A 17,444-nucleotide genomic window follows, 5' to 3' on the forward strand; every position below is an offset into this window, starting at 1 on the left:
TATCACTAATTCTCTTTTTTTATGTTTTTTTAATTTTATTATATATGTTAGTTACCATACTAATTCTCTCTTCTGCCTCATTTACCCTAGCAGTTAGAGCCTCCATTTTTTATTGCACTTCATTAATAGCCTTTTTGATTTTGACTTGGTTAGATTTTCGTTCTTTTATTTTTCCAGAAAGGGTTTCTCTAATATCTTCCATGCTTTTTTCAAGCCAAGCTAGTATCTTTAAAATCGTCATTCTGAACTCTAGTTCTGACATCTTACTAATGTCTATATTGATTAGGTCCCTGGCAGTCGGTACTGCCTCTTGTTCTTTTTTTTTGAGGTGATTTTTTCCATCTTGTCATTTTGTCCAGAGGAGAATAGATGAATGAGAGAACAAAATGCTAAAAGGGTAACAACGACCCCAGAAAAATATACACTAAACAAATTAGAAGAGACCTGAAATCGGGGGAATAGAAAGGGAAAGAAAGAAAAAGAGAAGAAAAAGAAAAAGAAAAAAAGAAACAAACAAACAAAACAGAATATGATCAAATGCGATCAGGTTGGTGCATAGATCAGTGCCACACAGTAGATTTTGGGCGTATTTTGGTGTGTTAGAAGAAAGTGTCTCCCAAAATTTTAAAGAAAGGAAAGCTTATATATGTACAAAAATAAGGGTAAATATGATGAAGGGATGGAATATTATTGTAAAGATGAAAATTATAAAAGATTTTATAAAAGGAAATGATAATATAAGAAGTTGGTTGAAAAAAGAAAGAAGAGGATTTAAAAAAAAAAAGGGAGAGAATGTGATCAGGCAGGACAGTAGAACAAAGCCATACACTAGAGATTTAGGGTATATTTTGGTCTGTTAGAAGAAACTGTATCCCAAAATTTTAAAGAAAGAACAACTTATATTTATATACCAAAAATAACTTTAACTACTATGAAGGGATAGAATATGACTCTAAAGATGAAAACTAAAAAAGATTTTTAAAAAAGGGATTGATAAGATGTTGGTTGAAAAAGAGAAAAAGAAAAATAAAAAAAAGAGTTAAAAAAATGAACTTTGAAAGACTAAAGAATCATGGGGAAAAAGCCATGAATTCTATGTGCAGTATTCCCCTAGTGCTGGAGTTCTGCCGTTCTCATTGATTGGTAAACTTGGTCTTGGCTGGCTGTTCTTGCTGATCTTCTGGGGGAGGGGCCTATTGCCATGGTTCTCAAATGTCTTTGCCTGAGGCGGAATTGCCCCGCCCTTCCCAGGTCCAGGCTAAGGAATCCGCTCCGGTTTGCTCTCAGCAGCTTTTGTTCCCTGCAAGCTTTCCGTACAGCTTTGGAGGATAAGAGTGAAGATGGCGGCCTCCCAATCTCCGCCCCAGAGGAGCCGAGAGCTCGAGCCCCCAGAGAAAAGCAGTCAATCACTCCTGTCTCCCCGGTCTCCAGCGCACTCCAGGCTCACCCGGCCTGTGACCGAGCATTTCTATCTCTGGCACCCAACCCCGTGTGGAGTCTCCAAACCCAGCATAGTCTTGCAATGTGCTCCTGCACCGCTCCTCCTGGGGGAGGAAAGGGAATCTCCCCAGATCTGCCACTTGTTGGGTCCCTGCTGGAAGAGCAGTGGCCCGACTGTGCCGCGGATCACGCTTTATGGCAACCCTGAGCTGAGAGCCCACTCCTCGGCTCCGTCTCTTCAGCAGGCTTCCCCGCTCTGATACCTGGGAGCTCTGCCACACTCAGGCACCCCCTGTCTTCCTGTGACCCCGAGGGTCCTGAGACCACACTGTCCCAGCAAGGATTCCACCCCCGGCTTAGCCTTTGGAGCGACGTCCCTCAGTGGAGCAGACTTCTAAAAGTTCCAATTTTGTGCTCTGCTGCTCTATCACTTGCCAGTAGCGGCTGCTGGAGCCCCCCCCCCCCCCCCGTCTATCTTCCCAAATATCACCTCGGATTCACTTCTCCACATGTCCTACCTTCTAGAAAGTGGTCACTTTTCTGTTCAGAGAGTTGCTGCTATTTTCTTTGATCTCCTGTTGAGTTCGTACATGTTCAGAATGGTTTGATCCCTATCTAGCTGAATTCCTGGGACCAGAGGAAATTTAGGTCTCCTACTCCTCCGCCATCTTGCTCCTCTCATGCCTGTTAGATCTCTGGTTGATTAGAACAGGATGTAACTCAGATAATGAGATGCAGAGGGCCAGGTCTAGAGCAGCTTTTCTGTTCTCAACATTGGGGTGCCCAAATGCTCAAGTATCCATAACCTAGGGTAAGCCACATGAACTCTTCCCATGCTGAGCCTAGGGTTCTAATGGTGGTATTTTTAGGACCTTTCCAGGCAACAGTTTGAGAGGCATCCTGTGTAGTTTGATTGACAGAAAAAGAATACCCATGCCCAGTATTACCGATAGTGTGTGCCACAGGCCAGACTTCTGGGTCAATATTGGTAATATCAGATGAATTAAGAATACCAGTCTTAGCTTGTTTTTCCTCAATGTACTATTTTAGGGTCCTCCAATTCCCTCCCTGGAGTGGTGATACTATGGCAATCCCGACAAGCTAAAGAAGGGCAGCTGCCCACTCACTCAACAGTTATATTGATTCCTTTGTCAGCATATGAGTGCACCCATTGTAGAAAAGTATTCCATCAGTTGCCCATCTTGTGACAAGACACCATAGGAGCAGCAGAAGTCTAAGATCAAAAAGACAGATATTTAGTAGGAACTTGTATGGGAAGGTCTTCCCCTTCTATAATAATTACAGTTGTCTGCTCTTTAGATGTTAATGTAGCTGCAGCTTTAGGAATTTGACCTGGTTATGTATACCATACATATTGGCAAGGGAAAGCAATATTGTCAGGTGTGAGGAGATTAACTGGGGCAGGAAATGCCAGACCAGGATCCCCATTTTTCCCCCTCTTTCTATGGTGCTTGTTCCTTTTCAGGTATAGTGTGTTTCCATAGGTCCAGCTTGCCACAGGACAACAGAATCCCAGTGGAGACTGAGCAAACCACACTAAGCAGCCAGTGACCAGGTCAGCCACCTTCAGCAGGTGTCTCTGACCCTATGCTGAGGTGTTGGGAGAAGGTAATGTCACCTGCCGGCTCCTTTGTCCCCAGAAAAGCAATGCCACTTCTCTCAGATGTGCTCCAAGAGGGAGAACTGTCTCTCTCAGTGCATCTCAGGAGATCCTCATATTGTGCCTGCTGCCCCCCCACCCAGGTACCTGCCTGCCTCCTCTACAGGAGCACTGCAGCATCCTCAGGGCTCTATACCAGCTACACCATGGACTTCTAAAACTCCAGTCTTTGAGTGCCACTGGTTGAAAAAACTCATGAAAATCAGCCCCTCTCATTTTCCCAGTCAATGGCTTCGGGGAAGTGTTTTCCTTGTGCAATCACCTCTGCACTCCTCTCTCTGTCTCTCTGTCTCTGTCTCTGTCTCTGTCTCTCTCTCTCTCACCAACCTGGGCTCCCTCCCCTCTGCAGTGCCTACAATCCATTTCTCCGCAAAACCATGTCTCTGCACCTCCTACTTTCCACAGTGTGGCCTCCTCTCTCCCTCTAGTTGTGCAGTCTGTTCTGTCAGTCCTCAGATCAATTTTGTGGGTATTCAGAATGATTTAATATTTATCTAGCTGTGTTGGAGGGGTGAGGCAAGCCTCCTACTACTCTGCCACCTTAGCTCCTCAACCCTCTAGTGTATTTTTAATTTCAGTTATTGAGTTCTTCATTCTCATTAGTTCTTCTACATATTTTCTACCTTTATTGAAGGTCTCACTGAGATCCTCCACTCTTTTCTCAGGTCCAGTATCTTTATGACCATTACTTTGAATTCTTTTTCAGGCATATTGATTATCTCCACTTCATTTAGCTATTTTGCTGTGGTTTTGTCTTGTTCTTTCATTTGGGATATATTCCTATGTCTTCTCATTTTGTTTAACCCTCTGTGCTTGTTTCTATGTATTTGGAACATCTCCTGGTCTTAAAAGTAGTGGCCTTATGAAGAAGAGGTCCTGTGGTGCCCTGTCACACAATGTCTCCTGTTCATTAGATCCACAAGCTTCAGGGGTGTCTCCTATGTGCGTTGTATGTTCCTGGTGTTGTGGATGGGCCTCCTTTGCTCAGTCCACTTGGCTGCAATGGCCCACTTTGCCTGTTGTGGACCAAGTTTGGTCTCTGTGCTATCAAAGGGCTAGTCTGGAGCAGCCATAGGATTGTAGTTGGGTGGTGTCAGCAGTCAGAGCAGATGCAGATGCCTGCCCCCAGTGTATAGGTTGAGGCTGAAATAGCACTGAGCTTCAGGGGCTCTCCCTGCCTTGTCCCCTGAGAAGATTTTGTGTGGACAGAGCCAGCAGTCAGACCACATGCCTGCCCCTAATCCATCTGATGGGGCTGCAGTGACCCTGAACTGTAGGGCTCTTCCCCATTCCTGGTCCCTGAGAGGTTTTTGCTGGTGGACAAGGCTGGTAGTCAGATCAGATGACTGCCCCCAGTCCATCTGCTGAGACTTCAGATACTGATCATCGGGGCACTCTCTCTATATTGCCAGGTCTCAGGTTCAGCTGCTGGAGCTGCAGTTGAAATGATGTGTGTGGTTATCCTTCCCTCTTCCCAAGGCACAAGACACTTTGGAGTGGCACCAGTTCCTGCCAGGACTGCTTGAAGAATGAGACATAGCCAGAACCACTTTGGAGGACCTCCTGCCAACTGGGTTGAGTTGAATGGAACAGATCTGAAGGAGAACGTGGGGGGCAGGGCATGTGGTGTTATCAAGGTAAATGGAGAGTGTCTGGGCTCGTTCCCACAAGTGTCGGGCTATTTAGGCTGTGGAGGCAGGCAGAGAAATGGTATCCAGCAGCTTTTTTTGTTCTTAGAGAAGTCTTCTAAAGATCCCTGCCCCTCCAGCACACATTCTGAGATTAGCAAATAAATCTCCTTCATGCATCCCCAGACACTTTTCAAACTTCTGCTTCTATACTCTATCTTAGTGGTGTTGTTATGTTGTCTCTTTAAGGACTGGCACTCAAGTTCTTATTGCCCTCTGACCCTCCCAGAGCCAAATCCACTGATTAAAGTACTCAGAATTAAGCCCCACTGGTTGTTTAAAAAAAAAAAAAAACTTACAAGGTCCAGCCCCACTGGTTTTGAAAGCCAAATGTCATGGGGACTCATCTTCCCAGTGCAAGTCCCCTGTACCTGGACTACCTAGTATGTGGTCTGCTTCTCTCTCTTCTCTGCGCTTGTGGCATCCCTCCCATTTGTGGTTGGTCTCACTGGGAGTTTTTTCCCTGACCGTGTCTCCACCCCTCCCATGCTTTTTGATGTGGGTCATTTTCTGGGTTGGTTGCCCTGATGTGACTCTTATCTAGGTGTGTCCATGGGATGGGGTAAGCTTAGGATCCTCCTCTGCCACCATGTTTCCAGAAGTCATCAATAGTTATCCTTCTTTAAGGAAGCAGTAAGCTTACTGGTTCCCAGTTGGTGTTTCCCCTCAACATTGGTTTGAGGATTGTAATCCTGAGGCAGAATTCACTAACAGAGTCTTGCGGACTTTGATTTTGTAAGATATTAATGTCCAATATGTTTTCTAATACTGAAGAGATTTTAAAACCTCATATTTTTGTGGGGGAGAATGTCCAATCTGTAATGTCAAAGAGTCCTTCCTGACCAAAATGATTTGTCCTCTGTATCCATCAATGGTGCTGAGATGGGGGCAGAAAACTCCTGAAGGTTACCATATATCAAAATACATTCAGCTCTAGTAGAGCCATCACTTTATATTTGTTTCTAGGGAACTATTGTAAGCTCAACATGAGGTCTCCAATTGCCTCCAGTGGCTCTTTACTTGAACACAGTCTTGACCTGCATCCTATCTCTGGGGAGTAGGAGGCACCCACTCTGAATAGGGCTGTATTCCTGAGCCTTCCACTGGAGCAGGTAGGACATCAACAATGGTAGGGTATGCGGGGCAGGTCTGAACTGGTGTTCAGGTTTTAAGGCACAGTATGAGGTTACCAATTATCCTTTTCAGGTGGGGTCTAGCAGCAGTGAGGCCAAACCACCTTTACTTCTGGGTTATTCTTATCAGACCCTTTATGGTTATATTGAGATAGGTTTTTTGCTTTTTGAGTTCTCTCTCTGTCTTCAGTCTTTCTCAGAGCCTGTACATATTCCCAGGGTTTGTCAGTTTCCCCTAGATCAGCAATAGATTGCCCAACATCATCAAAATGTCTTGTCTTATGACAGGGCTCAGCATGGATATCAATGTCCCATACCAGGTACTTAGGGTAGACTGAGTATCTTGGTTTTCATTCCTGCAGTGAATGTCACCCAGTCAGGTCTTTCAAAGATAGGGGCACAGGGGCACCTGGGTGGTTTAGACTGTTAAGTGTCTGCCTTTGGCTCAGGTCATAGTCCTGGGGTCCTGGGATCAAGCCCCGTGTTGGGCTTCCTGCTCACTGAGGAGCCTGTTTCTCCCTCTCCCTCTGCTCATGCTCTCTCTCTCTCTCTCTCTCTCAAATAGATGGATAAATCTTAAAAAAAAAAAAAAAGATAGGGGCATAAACAGGCTGTCTCATCCCAGCTCCCTAAGAATTTGTAACTCCTCATAGATCTATAGATTTCCAGGGTCCCACATGCCCAGGGAAATGCTCTTCATTCAGCCAAGCCACCCTGCAGGCTAGAATAATCCAATCTATAAGGGAGTGAGTAATTTTAAGCCCCTGAGCACCACGCAGGTACTGCTGGATGGCTGGGTGTGGGTTGATGTTGCTCATTTTTCCTGTCTCCTCCCTGGTCAGAGAAATGCCATCACCCACCGTATCCCATAGTTGCACTAACCATGCAGGGATACTTTCCCTGGCCCTTTGCTGGAACTTGGAAGCTATATCAGTAAGCTCAGGAGGAGTGTATTCTGAACATTTCCTGAACAGGGGGTTGCCCCACAATCTTGGATTGCTGTTGCTGTGCTTTTGCTTTCCTTTGTATTAAGGGTCACACAACACAGCGTTTCATCCATTTCACTGTCAAGAATCACAACATCCTCCTCCTCACGTTCCTCACTTTCCCAGGTATTCCACCTCTTAGCCTCTCAATCAGGCTTTGCTGCAAGCAATTGGACCTTAATCTATGCCAGCTTATCTTTTCCTAGCTTTGCAAAGCAGCATGCTAGGGTCTCTAACTAAATATCCTGTTCTCCCATCTTGTCAGTCAGTCCCCGAAGCCAGCAGAGTAGTAGACACGTGCTCAGCTTTCTCTAACCTCAGCTGTTCTTCCCAATTCATAACTCAAGTTTCAGCCACTAGTTGGGCACTGATGGCCAGCCCACAGTAGAAGCCAGCCCCACTATGCAGCCATAAGTTTCCCTTCTCTGCTGCGTTGCACTCTGCAGTTCCTCAAACAAGAACATCAGACCATTCACCACTTAGGGGACGTCCCTGTACTCATGCGGTGATTCACATGCATCTGACATATGGGTCACCCCTCTCCACATAAAAATCATGGCCAACTCCCAAGGCACATTTCTTCAGTCTCTTGGCTGGCTAGCAAGTGGTTGGTTTGCAATCTCAGGAATTCCCAGACTGAAACTTGAAACTGGCCCCATACAGAAGGCAGAGAAAGACTGAAGAAAGAGGCAGGCCACTCCAGATTGGTAGATAGCTGGGTTAATAAGCAAGAGAAATTACTATGAGGCTTGTCTTGGGCAGCTGCAAGAAAAGTAAATCTTTACACCTACCATCCAGAATCTTAAGTTTATATAGAGGCCTGAACTGGGATTAGGCACAGTACCATCCACATGCGCTCAATAACACATTGCTCTCTCAAGGCTGTGTCCTTGAAAATGGCTCCCACTGTGGGAATGGTGGGCAGAGTATACATCCCAAGGACAGGGGAGGGGATGAAGAGCCTCTAGTTGCCCGGATCAACCAATGGTCATGTCCTCTTGATGACCTCCTCCCACACACTGCTCTTCTTGCCTTTGGGCACTATTATCTGAGGACAAAATGCCTGGATCTATGGCAGCCACCTTGTAATGATGAGAGGATGGTCTAAAGCAAAAGCACTCCAAAGATGGCTGCATCTTAATGTCATTGTCGAGCAACCGAATTAACCAATGACTATATCTGGACCTCTTGTGTGAAGGCCTTTTATATGCCCTTGTGCATTTTGGTTGTCCTCTGTACCCATAGCCAAAAGCAACCTTCCAGTATAGAAATTAACCTCACTGCTGGTTTTATAAGCTTATTGGAAATTATGTGACTTGTACATGCTTTTGCTATACAAGCAACTTTAACTTATGCCACTGTAGTTTTGCTGTCTTCTCTGTATTTAATGATAAAATGAATTGATTTGGGATGGGAAAGCAGTATGTTACAGTCGTTCTAAGAAATCTTTGTTGCCTTATCTGGAAGGTCATTATGCCATGTTTCGAAATGACACAAAATCTTTGATAGCTTCATGCCATTATTTGACAAAGTTTCATAATGGACAACAGCCTAGGAAAAAATAGATATCTGACCCAATAAAATCCTATTTCAATGGTATGATATTTTCTGGATATAATTTATTTTTGGCTCTGAATCACTCATCCCAGCATTCATACATCCCTATACTAAATGTGCACTGGAGTCTCATTCAATATTGACTTTGATGACATTATTCTAAGTTGCAACAATTCACTTTTTTATCTTAATTTTTATGTTTCAACCAAAACTTTTGAGCCATTGCTCCATTTTTGTGATTGGAGATATAACACAACACAATAGCAACTCTGAAAAAAATCAAATAAAATGAATGTAAGCAATAATATGCAAAGGAAAAATAAGTGAAAGTAACACCTGTTGAATTCATTTTACACAAGAGCCCACTGCAGCCCTTGGAGTCTATGGACAGTCTTTAGGAACAAAATACTAAGGATATAGACAGATTTCTATGAAAGTCACCATTTCAAATGTATGAGATGTGTGGGTTAAAAACTACTTCTTGCAGTTTTTTTTCTCTAAAACTTAGCACGTAGGAGACCACCAGAGACCACCAGTGATTCACAGAACACATTTTGAGAAACAACAATCCAAAACTGGATTCTCATAAAGTCTAATCTGGAGACCTACTTAAAGCTATTGCATAATATTTGGTCCTTCTGGAGACTCCAGAGGGATTTTGGACCCTATGATGATGAAAGGAGGAGATACTTTTGGGTGCCCATAAAGAGCCATTTTCCAGCTTCCCCTATAATCACATGATCAACTACCTCCCCTTTCTGTGTTTCTAATTAGAACATCCACATGGCCCATGGGGCGCCTGGGTGGTGCAGTGGTTGAGTGTCTGTCTGCCTTCGGCTAGGTCGTGATCCCAGGATCCTCGGATCCAGCCCCGCATTGGGCTCCCCACGCTGAGGGAAGCCTGCTTCTCCCTCTCCCACTCCCCTTGCTTGTGTTCCCTCTCTTGCTGTGTCTCTCTCTGTCAAATCAATAAATATAAATATTTATTTAAAAAAGAACATCCACATGGCCCAAACCCCTTGGAGGTGGCAGCAGCGGTGGGATCACACCAAGGCAGGAAATGACCTCTTATGTGTTGACACCCAGCTCAGTGCCAGGCATCACTTTGAGCTTTATACTAAGATGGGTGGCATAATAGCAACAGTGACCATATTGGGGGCAGCAGATCTCTGATACAGGACTTCAGAGTGCCTGCCAATCACTAACCATATGCAAACAGTGTCCCCTTCACGATCTCTTAAGATTTGTAAGAAACACCAGTGTATTGCTTCACTCTAAAGACCTTTCCACCTGAGCCCATTTTCTTGTCCTACCCCCACCTGCCACAGCCCCATTAGCTTCCCATCAGTGACAGCTTTGAGAATTGAGTGAGTAGAATAAGAAGTCAGGTTACCCCAATATAGGGATGTAATAACCTCCCCCTCTATTTAACTTTCTTGTCCTGGTCCCAGGATTCAGGGCTGGCCGGCACCCACCATTGGTTAAGGGACACCATGGGCATCATTGTACAGGACCCACATCCCTAAAAGGCCTGAATTTTAGATCTTTGACTTATTTCTCAACAAAGGTACATATATTCGTTTTGTGTAATGTGTTAATTTGTTAAGGCAAACATTTAAATACACACTTTTAAAAATTATGTATCAGCATTTCTTAATTTACTATATTTGCAATGTCAAAAAATGAAAGTGTCCTGGACCTCTTAATCTCTTAGAGTTGCTGGAGCTGGGTGAGCCAAAGTGGCATTGGGGCAATGCTCCTGCTGGGGTTCTATTCCCCCCTCCCAGCTAGCAAAGCTAACAAAGCCTGAAAGCCAAGTTTACAAATTCCAATGTGCAGACATTTTATTCCCAGTTCAGTTTGGGAAATCTGGACTGGGATTCCTGAGACAAAGTGCTGATAGTGACAGTATTTTACTAGGAATAAGGATGATAGGGAAGCACAGAGCAAATCATGGTATGTGCATCAAAGCCCACCCTCTAGAAATGGAACTGGAATCCTAATATCAATCTGGAGAGTTCAGATGTCAACCTGAAAATTATAGGGAGCCACTAAAGATAGATGAAGATTGTGGCTTGTTTAGTACTGTATTTTAGAAAGATCATTGGCGGCAAGTGAAGCAAGAGAGACTGGAGCCTGAGGCTATTGTTCATGTATTTCTAAGTAGAAATGCAAATCAACTCCGCCCAGGGGCATGGTTAGGGTCCTGTTCTGGGGTTTCCAGTTACAGCCTTGACAAGACAAATGGCCCTTCCCAGGCAAGGCACTTTGTGTGGATATACTGCAGCCTCCCAAAGGAGAAAGCAGCCTGATCCTAGCCTCCCTCACGTGGAACATTTCTCCCCCTGCAGGCCTAACTTAGTTGGGAGTAAGAAGGCCAGGAAACCTCTCAGAGGATAACAGGTCCAAGGGACAATAGGAGGTAGTTTCTTATTGGGCAACCTGAGGGTCTGAAGTCCCATTTTCTGGAACAGTCTGCCCATCGGCTTCCGCCATCATTTCCTTATAGTGACGTTTGAAGAAGCCAACCTGTGGGGGAGGAAGGAAAAGAGAATTAGGAAATCCAGTGGAAGAAAGGAAAAGAGATGGCTGGGGAGAGAGGGATCACCATTTCTGGAACCCCTCCTATGTTCAAGCACTGCACTAGAACCTTTAGATACACTGGGTCATTTAGTGAACCGGGTGGAATCACCTTCAGAATGAGAAACCAAGGCCTGGCCTTGAACAGACACTGCCTGCAGTCACAGACAGAATCAGTGGTAGTGTCAACACCTAATCCAGGCCACTGGATTTTGTGTTACAATTTGCTGTGAAGGGAAACATGTAGCGAGGAAGGTGAGAGTACAAAAGACAGGAAGAAGAGAGTGGAAGAGACAGGGAGAGCAATTAAAGGAGGCCTGAGAATCAAATAGGAAGGCATGGACATGGGGAACAGTTGGGGACCGGTGATGTCATAGGTGAATGGGGATCTCTCACATGCAATGACTGAGGAAGAATGTGCACCTATATCCAAGGTGAGCTCTTTCTTACATTATAAAAAGAATGGGGTCAAATTGCTGGTGGTGTCAAGAGCAGGATAGAAGCACTCACCTTGTATAGGATGGCTGTGATGAGAGCCAGCAGCAGCAGCCCTCCCACAGAGCTGCCCACAATAATGGGGATGGGGTTGTAGACCTCATACTTCTCCAGCACCGTCTCCACCTGGAGTGGAGATGACCTCATCAGAAAGACTCACACCTCTTGCTACCCCAGATTCTTCCTAGGTTCCCCAATTTTAAATCCCTCCCCTCCTTCCCTTCCTCCAAAAGGTGGGATATAGAAACACTCATGGGCTTAGGGATAACTCTCTCACTGATGGACGTTCATCCTCCCTCCCTCCAGGCTTCTGAGCCTCCCACACAGCACCAGAGATTTAGCAATAGGAGCCCTCTTACCAGCCTGGCCACTCCTACCACATAGTCCCTACCTGAGCTCTCAAGAATGCCTCCTGTCCTGGAAGCTGGGAATACACGGACCTGTTGAATGTGATTTCAGCCACACTCACCACCAATACCTTCTTCTGCAATGTCTGCAATACACAGGGACAGAGCTGGGGAAATAGCCCTAAGAAGAGGCTCAGAGTTTGAGAAATCTCCTGGCTTGAGGATGGGCACAGACACATCTGGTACCACCCAAATCCAGGGGAGGGACTCTGCTGTTGGGCCTACACACCTGGCTGACCCAGCCAAAGTTGAGGTTGCCCTTCAGGATGAAGTCAACATCCTCCTGGATGCCAAAGGAGGGGAGGTCACAGCGGAACCTCAGGCATTCAGCAATGGAGCAGTTCTAGAGACAGCGGAGGAATGAAATTGAGGAGGGTCTTAACTTAAGGGAGAACCACAGAAGAAAATGAAGTCCGCCAGGTTTGGGGTGGGGAATAGATGAGCAATTGTAGGTCATATATATAGATCTCCAACCTAGCAAATGCATTTCCCTATCTCCCCCAATAGGCAGCTGGTCCTGCAATGGGAATCCAGGGTCTTTCTCACCAGTACAAGACTCCCTGGAATCTGGGCCAGGAGGTCAGGATGCTGGGGAGGTTCCCTCTCCGACACACAGGGGAGGTTCTAGTGAGAGAGAGAAACAGCCACAGAATGATCAACATTTCACTGGTAAGAGGGTGTGAGGCACTGTGGGATCAGACTCTGGAGAGTTAGAAAGGCAAGCAGATACCTGTGAGGGGGCCACTACAGCCACATCCCACACAGCCACACCATTCAGCAGGATAGGAACCCAGAAATTAATGCTGATGGTCACATCTCGCTGACTCAGGTTATTCACCTGCAGAAAATTGAGACAGAACATTATTGTGGTCCTGGGAGCATCCCAAATCCTACTTCTTTCCTGGATCTAGCCCTCAGCTCCTCTTTCTCCCAGCAGCTCCCAACATTAGCAGCACCACGGGAGGGAAGATATGGATGCTCCCCGGCTTCTCACATGATAACGATGCTCAGCATCTTTCTTGCTCTTCTCATCAGAAGTTGAAAAGTTGAAGTACTTGGTAGATTCTTCCTTCCTGGGGAGAGGGGACTTGTTGGTGAGAAACAGCCCTGGAGCCATCCTCAGTTGTGCCCCAGTCTGCTGCTAAGGGCTCTATTGGGCCTCCCACGCAGATGATCCCGTGAAATAATTATGATCCCCACATGCTTCTGCAGCCTCAGCTTCAGCTCCTCTCCCATAGCATTTGCCCCAGTCACCCAGAACTGATACCATGTCCTTTGATACCCTGGCTCTTTCACATCCCCATAACTTTGTTCAAGTTCTTTCTTTTGCTTGGAACATCCTTACCACTCCCCTTTTGGTAATTTTTACTTAAAGGCCCAACTTAAACATTACCTCTCATAACATTTAAACATTTTCCCATGGGAAAAAGGTGTTCACATGGCTTTCTCCTTTACTGGGTATCTTGTTGGCCTCTGGCAATGCTTGCAGAAGCTATTGCCAGAACAAATAAGCCTAAAGGGACTCGAGGAAATCATGGTTGGATCACCCGGGGAAAAATATAGTGCAAGCCCCTCCATGATGGAGTGAAGAAAAGAGATGTGGCTATCCTGGGACAGTTAAGTGAATGTGAGGAAGGATGGTGCATGAACACAAGCCCCTGGAGTGGACATAAATGTTCCAGGCTTCAGGTGGCTTTCCATCCAACCATCCATCCATCCATCCATCCATGCATTGCCTCCTTCAGTAAACATTTACCCTATACCTGGCTGTGTGCTTGGCTCCGGGAATTCAACAGTTAAACAAGCCATAATCCCTGCCTTCCCAGAGTTAACATCTAAGGTCTCAGTGGAATCAAGCCAACAAGCAGGGATGCTGCACATTTCACCAGCACCTAGTGTACAGAAGCCAGGGCAGCCATACAGAAACTCCATGGGCCCCGCACAGTTTCCCACAGATGTGACTGTCAGTGTGATGATTAACAACACAGGCTTGGAGCCAGACGATCTGGGTTCACATTTCAGTCTACCACTTTCTACCCAAGTAACTGAAGGTCAGTTACTTAACCTCTGTGGATTCTTCCTGTATAAAATGAGGATACTAATAATAGTGCCTGTGACAGGGTTGTGATGAAGTCTGCAGCAATTATTTAAATGTTAGAATTTATTTTTTTCCCTTACTGTGGTAGCCTTTATGTTCCTCACTCCAACCCTTTCTATGCTTCAATTTTCTCACCTTAAAATCTTCCAGTTCTAACGCTCTTTTCAAATTTGAGTAAATCACTCAGCTTCCCCAATCCTCGGAAAGGCATAGTAGTGTATGGGCATGAGCACAAGCCCTGGAGCCAGACCATCTGAATTTGAGTCCTGGTTCTGCCACTTAGCAGCTGACTAACAGGAACAACCTCTTGATTTCTTTTTTGGTAAAAAAGGGCGTTTAACAATAACTATATTACAGAGTTTTTAGAAGGATTAAATGAATGTAATGAATGTAAATACATGTAAAGTACTTTTTAAATGTCGGGCATAAGTATATGTATAACTGTAGGCTCTTAATATAAGTTCCACTATTTTCCCATGGACAGTCGGGGAAATTCACACATGGAGTTTGGAAGGGCAATGACATTGATCCTCCCTCCCTAGTTCCCCTAAAAATTCATGTGTCATCGGCAGCAACAACAGTAGCAAACTCTGTCCCATGGCAATATTATAAGCTTCTGACCACCTCTCTGCACCTCTGGAGTTTAGCCAGGTTATGTGGGTCTCCTTGCCCTGCTTCCAGCCTGGCCTGCCCATGCTCCACCACGCACCTTCAGAACTGAGAGCAACAGCCCTGCACTTGACTTTCCTGTGGCCTGCCACAGGCTTGGACTCTTAGAGACTTTCCCAGCAGTTTGTCACATCTCTGGCCTCCTCTTTGTGTTGTGAAACCTTGACCTTTTCTTTCCTCTGTGTGGTGACAAACCATATCTCCCACTTCAGAGTGCTCATAAAAGCCTCAATCTTAATCTAGTTAGTTTCACTTCAGCACACTCATATTTGCATGAAGAATACAATGGGCTTCATGTTTAAGGAAGCCTGCACCTTGGAGAGAGAGGGAGGAGTGCAGAGTGGTGGCAAAGTGTGTGTGTCCCACCAGTAGGTCAATTCATCGGAGAAGAAGCAAGAAGTATATTGTGTATGTTGTTATGGCATAAATATATGACTGGGCACAAGTATTCCCATGTGAGGAATTAGAGGGCTAGTTCGGATACCTATCCTTTAAAGAGCAGTCTGGGCTTCAAGCGGAGGTACTAGGATTATAGGAGAGTCAAAGGTTCAGACCTGCTTATCACCATGTGGACAGCATATTTCACTGGGAGCTCCAGATGAAAGCTGGTCTTGCTGGTTGTAGGTTTATTATTCTCACTGGAGAGAGACAGAAAGAGAGAGTGAGAGAGGGAGAGAGAGAGAGAGAGAGAGAGGGAGGGGAGCCCCATTGGGAAGGAATCCAGGAGAAAAGTCTCTGGCTGGGGCATGAGATGAAAGAGTGAGGGATACACCTCACCTCACCTGCTTACGTTGGCCCTCAGAAGCAACTTGTTGCCCAGGGTTGCCTTGTAGGAGACGTCAAATGTGACTATGAAGGTGCCCTGAGAGAAGAAGAAACAAGGAATGGGAATAAGGAAGGTCATGGAGGAAGAAGGGAAAGAAATGCGTCAGGACAAGGGCAAAGAGTGATGAGGATCTGGGAGGAGGCACTCACCTTAGTGCCCTCTTGGAAGATGGGATGGTTGATGTTACAGCTGCTGCTCTTCAGGCCCTCGTTCCCAGTGGGCACTCCCTCACATGCCAAGTGCAGTGGGCGCTGATGTGGTGGCTTCCAGGAGAGGAAAACTAATTCAAAAATGTTACCCCTGTGCACATATGGGCTTGATATATAGCATTGGTGGCATTGTGGAGCAGTGGGAGAAAGGACAGACTTTTCAATAAATAATCCTAGGAAAACTGGCCCATACAAAAAAAAAAAAAATCAAACAAACAGAAAAACAAAAAACATTGAATCCCTACCTCACTCCATAATTACAATAGATTCCAACTGGCTTAAAGATTTCAGGTGGAAAAGCAAAATTATTAAGCTCTTAAAAGGTAATAAAGGGGAATATCCTCATAACCTTGGAGTAGGGAAGTATTTCTTAAACAAGATCAGCACATAAAAACACTAAAGATAAAGGAAGTTTTTGTAAAAATCAACCACAATCAAATTAACACATTTGGTTTATTAAAAGACACTCTAAAGAGCCTGAAAAGACATGCAATAGGACTGCAAAATATATCTGAACACATATAACTGGAAAAGTCTGGTAACCAGAATATTAAAGAACTCTTACAATTAAGAAAAGTATGTGGGTGGGGGGATGGGGTAATTAGGTGATGTGCATTAAGGAGGGAACTTGATGTAATATAGGTGTTACATGCAACTGATGAATCTCTAAATTCTACCCCTGAAAGTAATACTACAATATATGTTAACTAAATTGAATTCAAATAAAAAGTTAAAAGAAAATAAATGTATGGACAACTCAATAGAAGAATAAGAAAAATATTTGCACAGGCACTTCCTAAGAGAAGAGATTAAAATGACCAGGAAATAGATGAAAGTTGCTCAGCTTTATTAAAGAAATGCAAATTAAACCTGTAAGGAAATTCAAATTAAAACTATAAGGAAATATCACCAGATGGACAAAAATTTAAAAGTGTGACAATGCCAAGTGTTGCAGTGGATGGAAAGTCACAGGAACTCTAATAATCTGCTGAAGGAAGTGCAATTTATTATACCTGAAGATACAGAAGCCTAAGATCCAGCAATGCCATATGTGGCAACTACCTTGCAAATATTATGCATAGGTGCACCAATATACATGCTCAAGAATAGTCATGGCCAAAATCAGGGAACAACTCAAATGATCACGAGCTGTGGTGTGGTAGATGGCCACTCACACCACTGTTGTTTCACATGGTACTGGAGTCCTAGCCTCAATAATCAAACAACAAAAATAAATAAAAGGCATCCAGATTGCAAGAAGTCAAGCTTTCACTAATCACAGAGGACATGACATGCTATGTAAAAATCTAAAAGACTCCACAAAAAGTTACTGGAACAGATACACAAATTCAGCCAACTCACAGGATATAAAATCAATGTACATAAATCTGTTGCATTTTTTATTGCTTTGTTTTGTTTTTATTTATTAAGATTCAATTAGCCAAGGTATAGTACGTCATTAGTTTTTGATATAAAGTTCAATATTCATTAGTCGAGTATATCACCAAGTGCTCATCATATCACATGCCCTCTTTAATGTCCATCTCCTAGTTACCCCATCCCCTGCCCCACCTCTGTTGCATTTCTATACACCAATAATGAAGCAACAGAGTGAGAAATCAAGAAATCGATCCCATTTAAAATTGCACGAAAAACCAAAAGATACCTACAAATA

The 17,444-nt window shown here is 44.6% G+C and overlaps 1 protein-coding gene across 3 annotated transcripts in view; it reads right to left on the reverse strand.

The window, feature by feature from the left end:
• Nucleotides 1-8,670: 8,670 nt before the first annotated feature.
• LOC118356045 (integrin alpha-D-like) overlaps nt 8,671-17,444 on the reverse strand; it is a 28,649-nt gene continuing 19,875 nt past the window's right edge. For 2 of the 3 annotated variants that reach the window (XM_035722482.1, XM_035722480.1), the window contains 10 exons: nt 15,710-15,823; nt 15,517-15,596; nt 15,289-15,372; nt 12,962-13,040; nt 12,698-12,805; nt 12,514-12,591; nt 12,197-12,310; nt 11,952-12,053; nt 11,576-11,686; nt 8,672-11,014 (listed from right to left, as the gene is read on the reverse strand). In XM_035722482.1, the coding sequence (XP_035578375.1) occupies nt 10,916-11,014; nt 11,576-11,686; nt 11,952-12,053; nt 12,197-12,310; nt 12,514-12,591; nt 12,698-12,805; nt 12,962-13,040; nt 15,289-15,372; nt 15,517-15,596; nt 15,710-15,823 (969 nt within the window). In that variant the 3' untranslated portion in view covers nt 8,672-10,915. Of the gene's footprint in view, nt 11,015-11,575; nt 11,687-11,951; nt 12,054-12,196; nt 12,311-12,513; nt 12,592-12,697; nt 12,806-12,961; nt 13,041-15,288; nt 15,373-15,516; nt 15,597-15,709; nt 15,824-17,444 lie in introns of all 3 variants that reach the window. The other variant, XM_035722481.1, reaches the window with a different exon arrangement.

Source organism: Zalophus californianus, chromosome 10, assembly GCF_009762305.2.
Source record: "Zalophus californianus isolate mZalCal1 chromosome 10, mZalCal1.pri.v2, whole genome shotgun sequence".
In the NCBI taxonomy this organism is placed as follows: Eukaryota; Metazoa; Chordata; class Mammalia; order Carnivora; family Otariidae; genus Zalophus; species Zalophus californianus.